At 37.7% G+C, this 20,488-nt stretch overlaps 3 protein-coding genes across 3 annotated transcripts; all 3 read right to left on the reverse strand.

Annotated features, from left to right (window-relative positions):
- Positions 1 to 1,629: 1,629 nt before the first annotated feature.
- On the reverse strand, positions 1,630 to 14,242 carry LOC145774102 (DNA-directed RNA polymerases I, II, and III subunit RPABC2-like). Its single transcript, XM_082585252.1, has 2 exons — positions 14,222 to 14,242; positions 1,630 to 2,583 (listed from the first exon to the last, which is right to left on the reverse strand). Exon 2 carries the CDS (start codon positions 2,508 to 2,510, stop codon positions 2,124 to 2,126), a length of 387 nt encoding a protein of 128 aa, XP_082441378.1. The 5' UTR covers positions 2,511 to 2,583; positions 14,222 to 14,242; the 3' UTR covers positions 1,630 to 2,123.
- LOC145774101 (large ribosomal subunit protein mL40-like) lies at positions 2,582 to 7,737 on the reverse strand. Its single transcript, XM_082585251.1, has one exon. It carries the CDS (start codon positions 6,412 to 6,414, stop codon positions 5,821 to 5,823), a length of 594 nt encoding a protein of 197 aa, XP_082441377.1. The 5' UTR covers positions 6,415 to 7,737; the 3' UTR covers positions 2,582 to 5,820.
- LOC145773711 (peptide chain release factor 1-like) lies at positions 11,413 to 12,897 on the reverse strand. Its single transcript, XM_082584846.1, has one exon. It carries the CDS (start codon positions 12,895 to 12,897, stop codon positions 11,770 to 11,772), a length of 1,128 nt encoding a protein of 375 aa, XP_082440972.1. The 3' UTR covers positions 11,413 to 11,769.
- Positions 14,243 to 20,488: the final 6,246 nt, after the last annotated feature.

Below are 20,488 nucleotides of genomic sequence, written 5' to 3' on the forward strand. Positions count from 1 at the left end.
CATTGAAAAAAGAAAACTAATTGGGAAATAGTTAAAACATCGCACTCTCGAGTTTTTTGTGCTAAAAGTAACGACTTTCATTTCTCTCATTTTCGCAAACCATCACTGTTCCCCATTAGTTTTGTTTTTCTCTCTTTTGCCTGAGTTGTGTGATGTTCTAGTTGTTACCCTATCAAGCAGGGACTCACGTTGCCAACCTCCTCGTGGTGAGTCCCGGTAATTCGCGTTTGTGAAGCGAATGGCAACAACCAGAGACCGCAACTTACAGATCACCCGGGGCGGTAAAAGCAGAAATAGTGGCTCTGGTAAAAGGATAAACCCTCAGCCCGGTGTCCAACGAGAGGAACTCATCCTCCTGAGCTAGTGCACTTCTCAATGCAGGCAGTACCACTTGTCGTAAAGGTCGGAGTAACACTGTTGCAGTTGAAGGCCTTACCAAAGCCAAATTATATTTACATGGCTACTTTATTTTTTAAATAAATTCCGAGCATCAGCAAATTAAACGTAACATTAGTTGATCTGTCCGCCCCGATAGCTCAGTTGGTTAGCGCATGATTTCGTGAACGAAGAAGCTTCAAGATCAGCAACTTCAGTAACGCATTCTAAGGAGTAAGGACTGCTCTCCATTCAGCGGCACCTAATGGTGGAATAATTCCCCGGCAACAAGACTTCAACAATCGGAAATTTCACTGTCAATGTTAGTAACCGGCCTTGCCTCAAAAGCTTCTACAAGTAGGCCTATGCTAGGTAATGTCCCTAGCCTATGCGAAACTACCAGGAATAACCCATCAAGGCTTTGCCAGTCCGAGGATAAAGATTCAAAAACAAACCAACCATCTAGCATAGGCTAGAATCAAAAAGGCAAGCATAACAAGTTCGGCCTATGCGCCTAATTGCCCAAGCTTGCACCATTTTGAGTTTAATAAATGTTAACGTGTGTATTTTATAATTACTTGCAAATTTATTCATTTTATTGCGTGATTCGGATATACTGTATGTTGTGTCTTCTATGTGAAACAGGTTTGTACAATGTAGCCTACATGTTCTCCCAAAACACCAAGTGAAATACCTCCAGTACGGGTAGCCTACCCAGTTTCTCAGACGCTAAGCAACAACTTGATAAATAAACTTTGACACAGTAGGCTACCGGTACTCCGAATGTGCTATAGTCTAAGTTACCAGAAAGCACATATTCTGGGGCAGCAGCCTAGTAGCAAACTGTTCCGATCGCAGATAAAAAGGGCGGTTTTATTTTCACTTTACTTAGCACAAATAGCCGAAGTTAGATATCAAAGGAGCCCCAATTTCGTGTCTACCTTCAAGCGTATCACTGAGGGTCTTTGTTGGCTGAGTAATCGAGTGGGGAGAGCGTGGAGCCCACATGAGGGGCAAAAACTTCAAAAATGACACCAACTATGCAAATTTTTGTATAAACCAGTTATAGTTAGGCTATAGATTTTGTCAGTCCAGGCAGACGCAGTTATAGTTTTGACTTGTTTGCATAATTATCGCTTTTTTAATCCTTTTGAAGTGATGAATTAATCGAATTCGACGGTACAAGTTTTAAAAACAGGTCATCCGTTAGCAACGAATAAACCACATCACCAGCCAAATAATTCGAGATAATAAAAAGGTTTACATAATTTATTAAAAAAGGCCAATACATCAACAGCGCACTGCAATTGTTTGTTTCACATTGCCAAAAAACAGCAAAGATTTCGTCGGCGCTTCAACTTAAAGTTTGCCATGGTCCAAGAAAAACAAAAAGGTAACCTACTGTGGTGGACAGTTAATGATTGGCATAAAAAGCAGCTTTCTACTATTCATTAAAATACGTGTAAAGTGTAGACCTACAACTGGCAAAAGCTGTAAAATAGTACTCGAGATTTCGGTTCAAGTTTACACATGAAGTGTGGTGTTTCTAACATGGCCAGGCAAGCTCACTTTCATAATTTAAAGTTTTTGGAAGAATACGTTTGGTCAACGATCACGTTGCTTGCCAAGCTTGAGCTGAAAAAGCGTCTGCTTTCTTTTCGAGGCAGTATTTGCAAACAAAGCATGGCAAAAAGTACAAAAACTGTGATGATAAAATAATGCTAAGTTTCACTAGGCTACTGATAGCTTTATTCTATGATTAATTCATCAATAGCCCAGTCTTCGTAGCTGCCATCAGGCATAAAACGTCGAATAATTATAGGAATTTTTTTTGCTTTTAATTCTTTCATGGCAATTTGTAGTGGGTCCGTTTCACCTTCAAGCTCCACCATGACAGGAGCATTCATAGATATCTGCAAAGCACGAGTGCCAAGAACTCTAGCTCTTTCATATTTTGTTAAATACGCCGTCGTAATTCTGTTTGCAGCAGCAGTAGGTCCTCCTTCCTCGTGAGTATCCAAGATCTCAACTCGCTGTCCTCCTTCTTCGTTCTCCAACTCGTTAACTCCCTCCAGGTCATCTATTTCTCCGCCATCCTCATGGAATCCTTCGTAATCTTCTTCGTGGTCGGACATGTCAAAAGTGAATTTCAAGACTTTGTGATGAGACAAACTGTTCAGTTTTAAGAGTTAAACACCGCAAATGATTCTGTAATAGAAAAGAGAATTTGCATCAAGCGAGTTATAGCATATAGCTGTCAGAACAAAATATTCAAGGTTAGGCCGACAATTCACATAGACAATTCACGTAGAGTTATGTTTGTTTATAATTCACATAGAAGTCCCGTTTTTCAAACATATGATAGTAGCAGGCCAACATGTTTCCTCACATAAAAATCATAAAACCCAAACAAACAGTGGACCAACATTCATGAAGCAGATAACAATCGTTTAATTATTCATAGCAATAAAAAGTTTGACAGATGAAGCATGCGAATGATCGTCCGTGAAGTACATTCATGACCAACGCTTTTTTTCCATTTCAGATACTCATCCTTAGTGGAACGAAATAAACAAGCGAACTCAAGTTACCAGCACAAAATATACAAAAAACTAACACAAAAAAATTGGAAGTAAATAAACAATCTTACACTCGTGTAACTGCAACCATGTATCCCCAAATCTGACTAATATCAGTTGACAATAAATTTAATTTTTCATTTAAGTCGAACAAGTTCGCAAATTGCAATTCAATTCAATAAAACTAGAAACTCAACAGCAACAGCTGTTCTTGCGAAAAAGCAATGTTCAAAATTCCAAACTTGTTTGTGTACAGAAATTTTTATCCTCAAACTGAGAAAGTCTCATTAGAAGCTAGCAGCGTTACATCATCGTGGAGGGTTTAAATTACTGACCCAGGCCCGGTCACCGTGATTGGCAGAGTAAAGTCTTGTCATCTAAGTTAATTCATCCACTAAGCGCCGCTGAGCAGGAATCTACTCGTACAATGAATTTCTTGAGCGCATATCCCGAACGTAGAATCGTCGCGATCCATTCCTTTTTTGTGCGTAGTCGGGTGCTTAACCGTTAACCCACTGCGCTATCAGGAAAAAAGTTTTCAATCTTAGATAAATCAGTATTGACATCTCAAAACACGACGCAAAAATTTATCTGAAAAAGTAGACATGCTTTCAAGAAAAAACAACATGTTCCATAAACTACAAGTACACTTATCGTGGGTACACACATGCAGAGCAGAAAGGTAGACGAATAATGTATTGTACTTTTCAAAATTGACTAAACTTGTCAAGCCTCAAATAGCTAATTTTTTACTGCAAGATTCAACCACCAAGCAGAATGCAAAAAAACAATAAAATGGATGTAAAATGTCTTATAAACTTTCAAGAGAAAGCTGATAGACGTTTAGACTTTCAGTAACACCAAAGTTCGAGAAAACGATTGCTGAGAAACTGCCATAAAATATGGATCCTTATTCTTTGGTAAATGTTATCACAGCGTATTAGTACAATGAACATAAGTCTTATTTTTTTATTGTACAATGGATATTTTCATTCTTCCTCATAGTTTGTAAGCAATGCTGATATAAACAAGAAATTCTAAAGTTGTAAATGCGATGAGCAAAGTTATATTGCAATAAATAAAATGTTTTAATTTGTCTTACCTACAGTAATAAAATCAGAACTTTACTGATAAGGTAGTACAGCAGTAGAAGTGACTTAGTACTAACGCTTTGCTAACCGTGATCTGGTAGGGTTTGGTTCCAATCTAACATAGTAAACATTACCTAAAAGTAGTATCGATACTAGCATCAAAGTGATCATACAACTCACAATCTGTGAGTTAGAAATGAATTCAACATATTCATCCGCGACGTTTTCAGGGATAATGAAAACAAATCTGATCGCTCATTCAGCAAAACTTGACACTTTTACATTGGGGTGTTCAATTTCGATTAAGGTGATATTCGAAATTCGTTTTTCGTATGAGACATATTTGAAATTATAGCCGCCCTTTCGGCTGAACGCGTTGAAAGTAACGCGAGTGGCGCGAAATCTGTCTTGTCGCATTTTGCAAGCGAAAAAAGACTTTGACACATGCGCATCGTCGATCACGTGACTATCACACGCTCTCGCGGGTCCAACGGCCAGTCCTGCACCAGGGATGCCAGGTTGGCATTTTTAATGCCAAATTTCACAAATTTCTCTCAAGAATGAAGATAGCTAGGTTGTGCAATGGCAGAAAGTGTAGGTTGAGCTTTGTCGCAGTTTTATTCATTTGTTACCGAATCCATAGGCGCCTAAGCCGTGGGGGCAGGGCGTAGCCAGACCGCAGAACAAGGGGGGCAACTTTTTTAGGGGGGGGGGGCCAAAAAAATTTAAATGGGCAAAATCATTATAATTGTAGCTGTTGCTCGAGAATGCTGAGATTTTGTCAAGGGGGGGGCGAATTTTTTTTCAGGGGGGCGAGGCCCTCCTGGCTACGGGCCTGCGTGGGGGCAACTTTTTATGCTGTATTGATACATAAAACAATAGATGAACTAGCGATCGGCAGCAGGAAAACACTTTTTGAATGCAAACCGCAACAGCTTCGCGATAATCACTAGAACGAGTTGCGATGCTACAATCCAACACCAGACAACAAAATCTGTCATATTTACATTGATTTAATGTCTGCAGACGTTGAATCAATATAAAAATGACTGATTTTGCTGCCTGGGACATAGCAAAAATCTACCATTTTGTGTCGATTCAATGTCATCAGATGTTGAATGCACCCAAAAACAACATAATTTGCTACGTAGACGAAGCGTGCGTTTAGCTTTATGCGCTTGCAAACATACTCGATGTCGCTTTCGAGTCGAAACCTCTGCACTCTGCAGTGAAATGTCGCGGCAGTGAATCACTAGCTGTGAAAATGAACTTGAAGTGTTTGGGAACCCAGCGACCTCGGCTCCAGCGGAGCGATCGTTTTCAAAATCTGGCCTGACCGTCACGAAGCTGAGATCCCGACTGACGGGTGACCACTGACCATGTCGATCAGCTTGTGTTCATAAACACCAACATGGGCCTGGAGCTGTAGACGTTATTTTGTGTACTTTTTTCGCAATTTTTTATCGCTTTTTTTCGCGTTTTTTAGCGAATTTTCATGTCGTTTCTTTCAATAAAATCACATTTTGCAGTGTGGTGAATAGTTGTGATATTCGAAATCGAAATTCGGAAATCGAAAATAAATTGAATTTCGAATTTCGAATATTCAAATAATCGAAATTGAACACCCCTACTTTTACATCGCGTCAACGTGTGGCTACATTGAAATGATGTAAAAATGAGAATTTTAACTAGCTGGGAGTTGATCTGATCCTCACGATCACAACGCAATGTTACTTCAGAATAATTTGTAGTGCATAAAATTGTATGCTACAATATCAATCAACATCTGGTATAACAGTTTCATCAGTGGAAAATGGCGGCTCATAATGCTTGAAACCCCCAAGTGGGGCTAAAAAGCCCTTCAGGGGCATGCTTTGGACAGGACCAGTGTAAGTCAGTGGAAGTGTTTCAGGCTGCATACACTCTATAGCTTTATCATGCAACTCTACAGATTCAAGTCGTAATTCTTTTAATGCTAGTTCTTGTTGTGTTGTGAGCTGTTTTAACTTGAGTTTTTCCTTGTCACGTTTTTGTATTATACTTCGTGACCATTCTTTTTCTAACAGAATTCTTTGTTCGGCAATTTCTTCTGATTTCTTTATATTGGCACGCCTTTTTTGTTCCGTTTTCCAAGAATAAGGAATAAAAAAGTCAGTTGTTGGGATCAACTCAAGAGGTTGTTTGGCTAGTTTTTCGACTTTCTTCTTTTTTCTATCAAGTAAACGCATTTTCATTTGTATAGGAAGCCCGGAGGAAGAACTTTGAAATCCAGCACATCGCTTTGCGCACGTGAAGATGAGTCGAGTAGCAAATATTTTAACTTCAAGTGAGGAAAATAAACCACTGCTTCTTAACACATTAATAGACATTGTGTAAGCGAACGAAATGAACACTGTAAAAAAGTAAAATCGTGTCACTGCAACATCAACACATGGATTATCAAATCACTCCCATAAAGAGTAAATGCTAAAAACAAAACGTAACTAATGGTTTGAGGGCATAGATTTCTCAGTGGAACTTGGCCTATAAGACTAGTACAATTCATGTCTGCACAAAAATTTGTTACTAAGACAAGTATAACTTACAGCAAGCATGTTATATTCATAGAAAAACTTTACATTTGTAAAACACCAGATGGAAAGTAGGCCACCCTTTTTCAGTTTAACTCGTTTTGCTTTTGGTTCTGCGAAACAGCAATTTATTTGATTGCAATGTACACTACATGTCCTACACCTACACTGTCCTACAGGATGCAATAAAATGATGTGGCAAATGAACAATTCTGCGTTCACCGTTTCTTCTCTACAAATGTATTTATGTCCCTCCAAGTAAAACAACAAAACCATGCAATCCATTAATAAAAATACAGCAATTGAAAGTTTATACTTCAAGAAATCACATTTTTGCAAATGACATTCTATGTAAACTTATGCAGTAAAATCCCAAATATTACAGCAAAACTGTGGCATCCGTTGCACAGTTCCGTTTTTAAAGTACAGGTATTGTAGAATCTCGGCAAAAGTGACTTTGACTATCTGTAGCAGCTGGGTTAGGAACCTTTTTAGGTAAAAGAGCTAAGAAAGCTACATTTTAGGAAATGCATTTTGCGAGAGCCATAATGCTTTAACACTCAATACAACCAACATGTAGCAGCAGCTGGTGAGTTGTGAAAGTAGGCACCGCGTCTTTTCCTGAAAATGAGAAAAACAGCGGGGGTCCTACTCCTAGGGGTCTTCCCCAGAAAAATTACATTTCATTTGATGCATTCTGAGCATATTTTCAGCTTTAAATTGTAATGAAAAGTTAAGAAAAAACTTTCACGTTTCAAACTTTAGGTGCCGGTGATTAGATTCATCTGCGAGCCAGATGCTGTCATCAAAAGAGCCATTTACATATGCAATCAGCGAGCAATGGGTTTGCGACCCCTGATCTATAGTGACATTTCTATATGGCAGCACTTTTTTAAGGTCCCTTCAGGTAACTAAGTGGATTCTACTGCATTACTTAGGGAACGTTCAAATATTACGTAACGCCTTCGAGGGGGAGGGGGGGTTTATGCAAAGCGTTACATTAGCGTCACATCGGGGGGGGAGGGGTTCAAGCAAAACGTTACGTAACGCTTTCGAGTACGGAATGGTAGTTTTTTGTGCTAAATTCGTAGTGAAAAAGCGTTACATGGGGGAGGGGGGGATTGAAAAAAGCGTTACGTTGGCGTTACATGGGGGAGGGGGGGGTCAAAAATTCGGAAAAAAAGCGTTACGTAATATTTGAACGTTCCCTTATAGGATCATAAAGTTGAGTCGTCTTAGAAGTGAAACCATAATTACCTAATTACATTTCTTTATAACTTTGAAAATTGAAATCTGTTTCTTTTAGGAGTAAAGATTGTTTTTTTAATACTTTTAGAAAAAATTCATTATTTTTTCAACTTCAAACAGCACACCCTTGATAATTTTGCTGATCAAGTGTTTTGAAACATGATAACTGCGGGTTAAATTAATAAAAAGATGCTAAAATCATAGAAAGGACGGTACACGACAACTGGGCGAGACAAAGTGGGCGATGCCACCTTGGGCGAGACCAGGTGGGCGACGAGTCAAGTGGGCGACGGCCAAGGTGGGCGACGAGCCAAGTGGGCGACGGCCAAACTGGGCGACGGCCAAAGTGGGCGACGTGTCAAGTGGACGACGGCCAAAGTGGGCGACGGCCAAAGTGGGCGACGGCAGCGAAAGTTTAGCCGGTCGGAACGGTGGTGACATATATAATTTATGTAGTTACTTTGTGGCGTCACGGTTTATCGTGAAGCTTAAGAGAATAAAGTCATATTTTCTGTTTTAGATCATAAAATATGACTTTTTATTTTTACTTTAAAATGCAATGATTGAACCCTAGTAACTTCCTAAATGCAGTTCAAACAGCTCCTGTAGACATTGAAACTTGATAATTTGTGGAAGAGAGGGGATGGGAGTTTCACGATGTAAATTTGCATTGTGACATCATCTTGACACATTATTTTGCAACACACAAACCAGTCTCTGAATATTATAAACACTTGCGTTAGGTCACTAGGTCAGCCAGTGCTGAGATCTTAACTACTAAGTAGCTAGTTACGTGCATTAGACATTTGAATTTTGGCAGTGATTTTCAAGCGAAACCGAAGTTTTTAGCTAGTTGTTGAGTGTGTTATTGTTCAAAATAGGCCTACATGTAAAAACTTACATACGAATCATCAACTACGGAGATTAGCATAAATTTGATGCTCTAAAAATAAAGTCATATTTTTCAATTTTTAGGTCATAAAAAAATTGCCCTAGTGAATAGTAATGACTTATTAACGTAACAATGACTGTTGACTTAACAAAGCAGACCAACAAACAATTTTTTAAAAGTTGTTTAGATTTTTCATTGCATTATTTTATATTGATTCAACGTCTTTGTTTGCAGTACAACGTTTAAACATAAGATTATGGTCTGGGATTACAGACATTTGTCTTTGTTTTGATCGCATGCGTCTGTCCCACAATCATTCGATTGGTGACCTATATATATGTAGGCCACGACATTCTGGAGAAGCGTGCTCACAAATTGAAATGACCTGAATACTTCGTATAAAACATGCAAGGCAAGTCGTAGTTGTCATCACAATCGATTAGACATTTTAATTTTTGTAGTGATTTTCAAGCGAAACCGAAGTTTTTTGTTAGTTGTTCGAGTGTGTTATTGTTCAAAATACATGTAAAAACTTACATACGATTCATTAACTACGGAGATTAGCATAAATTTGATGCTCTAAAGATAAAGTCATATTTTTCAATTTTTAGGTCATAAAAAATGGCCCTAGTAAGAACTGTCAGTCACAATGTGTTCCGTAAACTGCTGATGCGGCTACGCAGCGTCTAGACTAGAACATTCGGATTAAAAAATATCAGTTGACAGTTCGTACCGAAGTATTTTTCTGACTTGTTTGAACCGGTAGCTGAGTATCGTTCGAAACTCGAAAGACGCTTTCGATTGTGATGACAACTACGACTTGCCTTGCATGTATTATACGAAGTATTTCAATTTGTGAGCACCTTCTTCAGAATGTCGTGGCCTACATATATATAGGTCACCAATCGAATGATTGTGGGACAGACGCATGCGATCAAAACAAAGACAAATGTCTGTAATCCCAGACCATAATCTTATGTTTAAACGTTGTACTGCAAACAAAGACGTTGAATCAATATAAAATAATGCAATGAAAAATCTAAACAACTTTTGAAAAATTGTTTGTTGGTCTGCTTTGTTAAGTCAACAGTCATTGTTACGTTAATAAGTCATTACTATTCACTAGGGCAATTTTTTATGACCTAAAAATTGAAAAATATGACTTTATTGTTAGAGCATCAAATTTATGCTAATCTCAGTAGTTAATGAATCGTGTGTAAGTTTTTACATGTAGGCCTATTTTGAACAATAACACACTCGAACAACTAACTAAAAACTTCGGTTTCGCTTGAAAATCACTGCCAAAATTCAAATGTCTAATGCACGTAACCAGCTACTTAGTAGTTAAGATCTCAGCACTGGCTGGACCTAGTGACCTAACGCAAGTGATTATAATATTCAGAGACTGGTTTGTGTGTTGCAAAATAATGTGTCAAGATGATGTCACAATGCAAATTAACATCAAACAGCAAGCGCTATTACTAGGCTACAAAAAATAATGAAAATGTTGCTTCCAATGCTTCGTGAAACTCAGCTTCAGCGTGAGAACTCTCATTGCCTCCAACAAATTATCAAAGTTCAATGTCTACAGGAGCTGTTTGAACTACATTTACGAAGTTACTAGGGTTCAAAAGTGAGAAAAACTAACTGGTAAAGGTGATCAGGTACTATGACACTTCCTCAAATGGGCGATCAACCTAACACAGAAAGCAATCATTAAGAAAATAAATCAATAGTTTTTTTTCAAGTCTAAACCTTAAACCATTTGACCAAGTAAACACTCACAATAGTATTTCAAATTTTTTTTTTTTTTTTTATTAAAAAAAATTTGAAATACTATTGTGAGTGTTTACTTGGTCAAATGGTTTAAGGTTTAGACTTGAAAAAAAACTATTGATTTATTTACTAGGGTTCAATCATTGTATTTTAAAGTAAAAATGTAAAGTCATATTTTATGATCTAAAACAGAAAATATGACTTTATTTTCTTAAGCTTCACGATAAACCGTGACGCCGCAAAGCAACTAAATAAATTATAAAAGACTTTCAATTACATCTGTCCAGCTACTTAGTAGTTAAGATCTCAGCACTGGCTGACCTAGTGACCTCACGCAAGCGTTTAAAATATTCAGAAACTGGTTTGTGTGTTGCAAAATAATGTGTCAAGATGATGTCACAATGCAAATTAACATCAAACAGCAAGCGCTATTACAGCATGCTTCGTGAAACTCCCATCCCCTCTCTTCCACAAATTATCAAATTTCAATGTCTACAGGAGCTGTTTGAACTGCATTTAGGAAGTTACTAGGGTTCAATCATTGCATTTTAAAGTAAAAATAAAAAGTCATATTTTATGATCTAAAACAGAAAATATGACTTTATTCACTTAAGCTTCACGATAAACCGTGACGCCACAAAGCAACTACATAAATTATATATGTCACCACCGTTCCGACCGGCTAAACTTTCGCTGCCGTCGCCCACTTTGGCCGTCGTCCACTTGGCACGTCGCCCACTTTGGCCGTCGCCCAGTTTGGCCGTCGCCCACTTGTCTCGTCGCCCACCTTGGCCGTCGCCCACTTGACTCGTCGCCCACCTGGTCTCGCCCAAGGTGGCATCGCCCACTTTGTCTCGCCCAGTTGTCGTGTACCGTAGAAAGGATCAGGCACTAAGGCACTTCCTATATGGGCGATCACAAATCTTAAGCTTCAACGAATCATTAAATGACATCAAACTTCAAAGTTTTTGCTCGGGGTTAAATTTAAGTTTTTTTTAAAAAATGTTGATGTGAGCAAACTCTTCAAACTTCAAAACCCTATCAAAGTGTAATCACTTGTATAATCTTGTATTTAAGCTGATAATGCTTAGCATTTCACAATCGTAAAAATATTTAACAGTTAATTGAGCAACATGAAGCTATCAGATTAGCACCATTATGTGATTAAAACAGAATATCATGACATTGATAAATAATTAATATAAAATGTATTTAAAATATAGTCTACACAGAGAAATCTAGTTACTAAGTTTTATATTAGCTTCATTAAACAGTGCGTGCATTACAGCAACTTTATCATTAGTTCTGCAATGGTTGTCAAGTTCAGCTAACAGTGACACAAAGTTTGCACCACCAGTCAAAACAGAATCAATTCCTTTAACAGTTTTTCCAATACGGTGATCAACAATTCTATTGTTGGGGTAGTTATAAGTTCGAATTTTGTCTGAGCGCTCTCTGCTCTTAGTTTGCTGAGCGCGAATGGTGTTTGAATGTGACAGATTTTCATCAAGAGTTCTTTTATACAGTATTTGTCTGAGCTGTTCCATAGCACGATTTAAGTTTTCAAGCTGAACACGAGTGGCATGACATCTCACTTGAATGCCAGTTGGGATGTGTCGAACCAAGGCACAAGACATTGTTTTGTTAACATGCTGCCCGCCACTACCTGGAGAGGTTGTAAAATACTTTTTAATGTCGTTAGGATTTATGACAAAAGAAGAAACATTGTGCTTGGGAATAACCGCAACAGAAGCCGTGCTTGTATGTATTCTACCACGAGATTCTGTTTTAGGAACTCTTTGTACTCGATGAATCCCAGCTTCATGTCTTAACATTGCATAAGCAAACCCATCAGCAGATGGAATAATACAGCTTGCTTTGAGAAGGCCACTGCCTTCATCAGATTCAGAATCAACTTCAATCATTTCTAAGCCTTGCTTGTTGCAAAAATTACAATACATGTCATACAGTTCCATTGCAAAAAGCATTGCTTCCTCTCCTCCGACACCTGCACGAACTTCAAGCACTGCACCATCACATTGATGGAGTTCTTTGTCCTCAATCAATTCGTCAATGAAAGTGGATTGTAGATTCATCAATTGTTCTTTTGCTTTTATCATTTCACCTTTCAATTCTGACACAAAATCTGCATCGTCGTTACTGTTACTTTCATCAATTAATGAAGAAAATTGATCGATTTCATCTTCTTTGTCATGCAGTTCTTCTATTATACTACTTAGATTTTGAAGTTTTTTTATGGCAACAACAGTTTGACCACCAAGTTCATCAAACAATAATGGTGGCCATTTGAAGGACTTCAAAGCAGTAGGTTTAAGTGATGAGATTTCATCAGATAAATTCTTCATGTATTTTGTGAAAGCAGAAAACGTTTTCGGGTCAACGTTTGAAAGAAACGTTGAAGATTTTCTATGCAACACATTTAGTCTTTGTGCAGAAGATGATGAAACCAGCAAATTTGCATTAAATGAGTTATAGATCAAACTCGTATGCTTAAAGCTTTTCGCAGCATTGCTATCAACGATTTTCACTAGATACTTGAACATCTTGCAATGAAATATATTTACATTTTAATTCAAGAACAAAGCTTAAAAAATTATCAATACTGCTGCAGAACTCTAAAGCTTTATAAATTCGGTATGAGCGGCTGACCACATAATTATATACAAAATCAAAAAAACATTTTCCCCAGCATTATGGCAAAAAGCAAACAGTGATGTTAACTGTTTGCCACAATCGGCTTCTGAGAAATATAAAACCATACAATGCATACTGGTACCATTTTTAAATTATATATCAAGGCTTTATTTCAAAATAGTATGAAATTTCTCTTTGAAATGCTATGACAGTAAAACATTAACAAGATTTGATGAAATGGAATGACAAAGCTTGTGCTTCAAGTGGCCTTGCCAATACAAAAATTTTATTTCAGTTTTTACTTGTCTTAAGAATGTAACTGCACCAGGCATCAGTAAAAGGTGAAAATTTTCCCGATGTAAAATGGCACATTATTCACAGAAGTAAAGAATTAATGCTGATGTAGGAAAGTCAGAAATCCGATCTGGCCATTGTAGAGAATGAGCCGGTCTTAGCATCTACATTGTACAAAATAGAAATAAAGCCATATTCAAAAAGTTATAGGCTATATTGTTTTATGACGTCATAGATTCCTTTAGGTTATCCTCATTTTCTAGAATTCTTTATAGTTGTGAGTTCATGGGCAGAAGTACAGTACCGTAGGATTTTGTTTTCGACAACACAAAAACTGTTCCTTCTTTTTGTCTCAATAAATCATCTTGAATGGCTTGCTGTTACTTAACTCGGCTCTGTTGAGCAATATAGATGCCAAGATTGGATTTTCGCCTTTTTTACATGGGGATTAATTCTTTACTTCTGTGGACAATGTACCAATTTATGCTGGGAAAATTTCCACATTTTAATGGTGTCTAAGGGACCATCTGTGTGAATTAAATGCGTTGTTGATGCAAAAGTCACACTGTTCTAATTTTTGTTAAGATTTTTGTTTCAGAAATGTGTCCACAGAATAGCCATACATAAGAAACATTTTATTGTGTGACTTCCAAACAAAAAATTTTTCAAATGCGCATTTTTTTTTTAAATTGTCCAAATATAAACTTATATATTTACCGTATCGTACATCAAAACAGTTACCTGCTAAGTTAAAGAACAAATCCAGCAGCATGCAGACATATCATAATTCCAGACATGGAAACACTATGCCCTGACCACTAAAAACTCTAAACTTTACATTCAGTCCATCCTTAAAGCAGTTTCATGGCTTTTGCAGAAAGCCCATTTTCATATGCAATAGATTTAGAATAGCCTAATTCTGTTTATTTAAAAAACACATTTTCTATGACGTGCTGCTTTAAAAGACGAGAGTAACAAGGCTGACATCATTATCAATTTGGTTTGCAACAGTTTGTTCAATATCGAGGATAAAACACATCAAGCAGCGGATGCTCTTCTTTGCAATGCTGCCACAGCAAATTCGAAAAAAGCACAAGATTTTAGAAAAAAAAGCACAAGATTTGGATACAAAAGCACAAGATTGCAAAATTGAACCTTTGCGACTCATTTTGTGTCAATTTGAAGAATAACACGACTGTGAAATCAACAGTTTAGAGAAGATACATGCTTACTAATCACTGTTCTCTTTCGATTCGTGGTCTTTAATTTAGTATCACAAATCTCACAAAAAACTAACATATCGATCAGTTTTGTCTTCTTATATTGATCTTTTAAAAGCAGGATCATTCAACCATTGACAATTAAAAGGCTGTTTTACCACTTTTTTGTTTTGGGATTTGGTGAATGATTGTCATTATTTGATGCTGACGTACTCTTTTCGCTGCTCTTGTTATCTGGTATCGAGCAACACAACCTCTAAGTCTGATGACGAGCACATACGGTACCGTACTCTCTTCAGATCAAGTTTTTTAGCTAATCTTGTCATGCTTGATAACTCAATGAGTAAAATTGGTCAATATGCCTAAGTACGATACCAGAAACCTAGTTATCAAAACCTTTTAGTGCCAGTCCTTGATTCTCTTCCAAACTCAAACCATGGTAGCAATGATTAATTTGACTTTGATCAAAAAACACAAGATTTAGCCGAAAATCGATCGGAAAGCACAAGATCAAAAGTAAAAACACAAGATCTTGTGCTAAAACACAAGCCGTGGCACCACTGCTTCTTTGAGTTGGAGCTTGGAGTGTTAAAAATGGAACTTGGACTAACAGACTTGGATTTGGATTGGACATCGATTGTCCATCATTTTCTTGGGGCATGTTGCCACTTTAAAAAAATAAACCAAAACTGAAGGATATAAAATCACAAAATAGTGAACATCCTGAAACTTCTGGTTCAAGCAAACCTGTTGTAAATAGCCGCTTGATTTGATTTTTATTATTATTAGAGTTGTGTAGCCCACTATGGGAATTAAAAGTTAAATGGAAAGTATTTTGAAAACGAATGTAGAGTTCCAGCCGATATTGAATAGATTGTAAAAGTCAAAGTTATTGCCAATGGTAAAGCACTTGTTGCAAGTAGTAGTGTATATTTATATGGAAACCGACGAAGTTGTTTGCTGTTCAGAATTTGATTTCTTTATGTGTTGGAAGATGTGAACAAATCGTCAGATCAAGCATTTCATCTATCATCTCACGAGTAGGCTAGAACTATTGGATCATTTATCTGACTGCTTAGCGTGTGGTTTGACATCCCAATAAACTACGTCATCAATCTTTCCAAAGCCTCTTTACGTGTAAAAACGACAAGAAATTGTGAAAGTTACATACAAAGTGTGTATTTTGATAAAACAAACATTATTTCTTTTAAAAATGCCTAAAAAGTGACCAAAACAAGATTATATTGTCAAACGTTTCTGAAAGGCACACTGGCACACCTCAGGGATAGCCTGGTAGGCATTAACAAGCAGATTTCTAATAATCCACGCGCGTATCCAATCCAACCACGAACCAATGAGATGCTACGTTATCTGCGATTGTGACCATTCCAGCATTCAGCCAGAGAATTAATAATTACTTTGAACTTTGTTTGGTAATTACAGAAGAAAAAAGAGCTATAGCAGAGGTGGGAATCAAACCCACGTCATTGTAATGACTACTACCGCCCTAACCCAATGCGCTAAGCCAACCGATGGCAAAGCGATGATTTAATTTAGCTAGAATTTGCTTTTTTCCTTTATTCTTCCTAAACGTAATCTTGATGAAGTTTTGCATTGTTCATTTGTGTTATAAATTTTGCTTTGTTAAAAGTCTGGTCCCTCCTCAACTTTTTTCAAGATCCGCCACTGCATTGTCGGCATAACCTTTTAACGAATAGAAAATCTTAGAAGTTGTTTAATTACTCTTTGCTAAAATGATGTAGCCTATGTAAATTTTTTCCCCACATTGAAAGAGTTTACAGCAGCCCTAAACGCTTTCTGGTCCTTTTTTTTAAAAGCGATCATTAAACATAGGAGCACACTAGTGGATTTTGGGGAGGAGAGGGCGAGATAGTTATCACACGACCTTGTTCAAGGCAGTGGCGAGTTTAACTGATGGGGGAGCCTCCATACAAAAAGTTTTTGCGCCTGCGGCGCGAAACACTTTACAAGGTACCGTAACTTGAAAGTCACCCACACCGTTGCTAATGCCTTTACGCCAAGCTCAATTGCCACCCTGTCACCCAATTAACACCACTTGCCATTGAAAGAAAAAGGATGCATTTTGCAGACACTTCAAAGGCTGAGAGAAAATAATTATAATAACACAAAATCACATTTTCCACATCGGGGACACTTCGAAAAGGGGGCCCGGGGCAACTGCATCATCTGCCTCCCCTAAACCCTGGCCTGGTTCAAGGGTATTGTATTCACAGTTTTTACACACAAGTAGGTAGCCTATGCCTTCTTGAGTAGCCTACACGTATCATTCTTACAAAAGTAAAAGGTTTCAACCACCCCAACCCCCTTTGGCACGCGTGTGACGTCACGATATTGAAAATGTTGCTTTCAGTCTCTTTATGTCTCTAAAACAAAGCTTACCTAATTTTAAACTAAACTGCATTAAAAAAGCTAGTTTTGCCAATACCAAGCATTCAAATATTTCAGCCAGGTATTAGCAACAAGAAAACATAGAGACTTTGCCTTAGCCTTTCATTAGATTGATAGAAAATGGAAATAACGATCGGAGGAAATGTAATAAAAGCCGTAATAACATCCCAAAAAAACGTTTTTCGTTTCGGAAGCTTACATTGAAACAGCAAAACTAAACATAACTGGATGTCGGCATGAATCAAATTTGGTTAAATTTTGTATTAAATATGCTTTTGTTGAACGCTTTTATGGGGGGGCGCGTGACTACATTGATTGCTCTGAAGGGGTCGCGGTGGAAAAAAGATTAAAACCCCTGGTTTAGAGTGTCATTAGGTAAAGTATTACCCCTACCTACTATCCATTTCTTTCTTTCCGAAATCTTTTCCATCTGCTTCAAATTTGACAATAAAAGTTGTGTTTGTTTCCGAAGCCAATTATACGCCATCCTTAGCCATTTTTCTGTTATGTTTATTTTATTTTGCAGTAAATAATTTCAATTTTTCATGTGTGTATTTTTATTATTTTTTGTAGCTTGGTTTGCAAAATTAGGCCCTTCTTTAGTAAACAGCCTGAGGCCTACAGTCAGGGGCGTTGGAACGGTTTTTGACTGGGGGTCAAGATTATGAAAAAAGGGCACTTTTGTTGCTGAAAGGCCAATTGTTTTTCAAGTTTTAAGATAAGATATAGGCCTAGCAATAATACTCATCCATCATCGAGTAATGATACAAGTGTCCGGTATACAAAGAACAATGGCACGGGAGGGCATCATGCTATGTTATGATAATGTAGGCTATTATCTACTGTGATACAGAATTTTGTGTCGTGAATATTATTTTGAGGCAGAAATGAAAGATTATAATTAGTAGGGCTACCAAGCCTACCATACGTCCTTTTTTAAGAGGATTTGTCCTCTTTTTTCAAGAAAAGTGAATTGTCCTCCGAGGACACTAAAAAATGCTCAAATGTCCTCTTTTTTTGACAGTTTGGGTTGTCTTGCTTATATTTTCAATGGCATTATATTGCTTGATGACGTTTCATCGACGGCTTGTAGGGGGCCCGAAATTGTGGTTTTATAGTTTATGCGCAAAAATGTTTGGTTAAAACTATCCTAAACGACTGATTTCAAGTATAAAAGCTGTTATTCTTTAGTTCTGGGGGGCCCGTAACCTAGCAAAAGGGCCCAGAAAGGTAATCGAGTGATTTGCGAGCAAATTAGGGGTCCAAAGTAGTAATTTAATGCTTTACGTGCAAAAATGTTCTGTTAATAGTACCCTAAATTAAATCATAAAAGTCAGTTATTCTCCTGTCCGGGGGGGGGGGGGGGGGGGGGGTGAGGCATAGTGTAGCAAAAGCAGGTTCGAGAAAAACCCGGGCAAAAAGCCGGAGTGTTTTTTTGTGTTTTTTAAAAACTATTTGACAAAGGTAGTTTCATGCTTATTTCACTTTAAAATGAATTTCGCAGTTAGAGCAAGAGCCGGGGAATACTTTCGGAGCAGGACCGGAGCCGGAGTAAAAAAAAAGTGATTTCTCTCGTTCACCTCTGCTAGTGCTGGGCATGTGGTAAATGCAAAAGTTAATGAAGAAAGGTTAGGATTGGTCAGATGATTAACTTGATTACGGTATGTTTTAACAAGATGTTATGTTTGAGCCTTGGTAGAGAGCTTGGCTTGTAAGTTACCAGATACATATAACACTCAGTAACGTTAACGGATTTAACATGAAACACACAAAAAAAAAACATGAAAAAACTACTAAATCCAACGTTTTCGACACCACACATTGTCCTCTTCACAAATAATTATAAGCTACATTGAAGAGAAATAAAAAATGAATTTAAAAATTTTACATTTAAAGATGTACAAGCGACACCTCTCAACAACACCATCAACAACTGACACACGAATTCAATGCAGGATAAAACAAATTGGCGAGGGATAGATCACATGATATGCACAACACAAAATAATAGTTTTATTGCAGCCTGATACTATTATTGCGCACAGATGTCCAATTCTGCAGTAAAATGTTGTGTGGTGTTCAATACGCCTAAGCAAACATCACACTTTTTGCCCAAGACAAACGGGGCCCGGAGTGAGAGGGGGGCCCGGAATGACTCTTCGTACCCCTAGTGAAAATTTCTCTCAGAGGCCCTGTGTGTATAACACCAAAGCTACAGCAAAAATAAATCGTGGCATAGATAGGCCTACAGCTTTGCAAGGAAAGGAACAGCTTTTTAGTTCAGTTTGGTTCGTTTGTTATTTGAAACAAATCGAAACGAATGTCCAAAAGTGCAATGCGTATAACACCAAAAATAAATCGTGGCATGGATAGGCCTACAGCTTTGCAAGGAAAGGAACAGCTTTTTAGTTCACGCCGTTTTTAGCATCTTAGCGGTACTGTGCAGCCTACTGTTTTAGTCATATTTCTTGCAAATAATTTAACAATTTCGTTAAGGCTGACCAATCTGTTTTCTTGTTTGTTTTTTTTTGTAACTTTTGCTGCGTAGGCCAAGACTGTAATGATCTAAAAACATGTAAAAGATTCTTCAAGCGTGAAATTCTACTTGCTGGCGAAACGTGTCCTCTTTTTAGGCGATGAAAATATGGTAGGCCTAATAATTAAGCTAAAAGCTAATTGCTGAAATGGTTATATCGTATTGCAAAATATGCAGTAGCTTACATGACCTTAAAAGGGCACCATTGCCCCCCTGCCCCCCATCCACAGAAAAATTGAGGGCAGGAGGGGCATCCGCCCCCCCCTGCCCCCCCCCCCCCCCCGCTTCCGGCGCCCCTGCCTACAGTACCCTTAATCCGGCCTTGAGCCTATCAATACTGAGGCTAAGGCTGGCTTTTTTGTATAAGACAGAATTGTTCAGATCAAATTTTAGAGTAGGTGATAGAAAAAAAACAGGCAAGTGTAGCTTCGTCCAGTTCTGCTATGCCTGCATTCCATTTGGTGCCGTGTAAATGGGACATTCAAGAATGACAATGTCAACAGTTTGTTCCTCCTCGCCGCACTCGCAGGCCAAAAAAAGAGATTCGGTAAGCCTTGCTGATGAGTTAATTGAAAAAAGATTTTAAAAAAGTTGTTTTCAATAATTTTTGTGTGCTATTTGCACGTAAGCCTATCTCAAGCATCACCTTGAATTACTATAGATAGTGTTGTAGTATAAGTAGCCTACATAAAACATTTCTTAAACGTTTGCATTCGGTTTCGTCCAAATTTAAAAAAGTGTTTAAAAAAAAGTTTTCAAACGTTAAGATTCTTTTGAATTTTTTGCATGTGCTATTAACGTTATATAAACGAAAAAATGTAG

The sequence above is a fragment of the Aplidium turbinatum genome, chromosome 7, assembly GCF_918807975.1.
Source record: "Aplidium turbinatum chromosome 7, kaAplTurb1.1, whole genome shotgun sequence".
In the NCBI taxonomy this organism is placed as follows: Eukaryota; Metazoa; Chordata; class Ascidiacea; order Aplousobranchia; family Polyclinidae; genus Aplidium; species Aplidium turbinatum.

What these genes read in the sequence shown, in the direction of transcription:
- LOC145774102 (XM_082585252.1), bottom strand. Translation starts at nt 2,510, where the DNA reads ATGTCCGACCACGAAGAAGATTACGAAGGATTCCATGAGGATGGCGGA.
- LOC145774101 (XM_082585251.1), bottom strand. Translation starts at nt 6,414, where the DNA reads ATGTCTATTAATGTGTTAAGAAGCAGTGGTTTATTTTCCTCACTTGAA.
- LOC145773711 (XM_082584846.1), bottom strand. Translation starts at nt 12,897, where the DNA reads ATGAAGAATTTATCTGATGAAATCTCATCACTTAAACCTACTGCTTTG.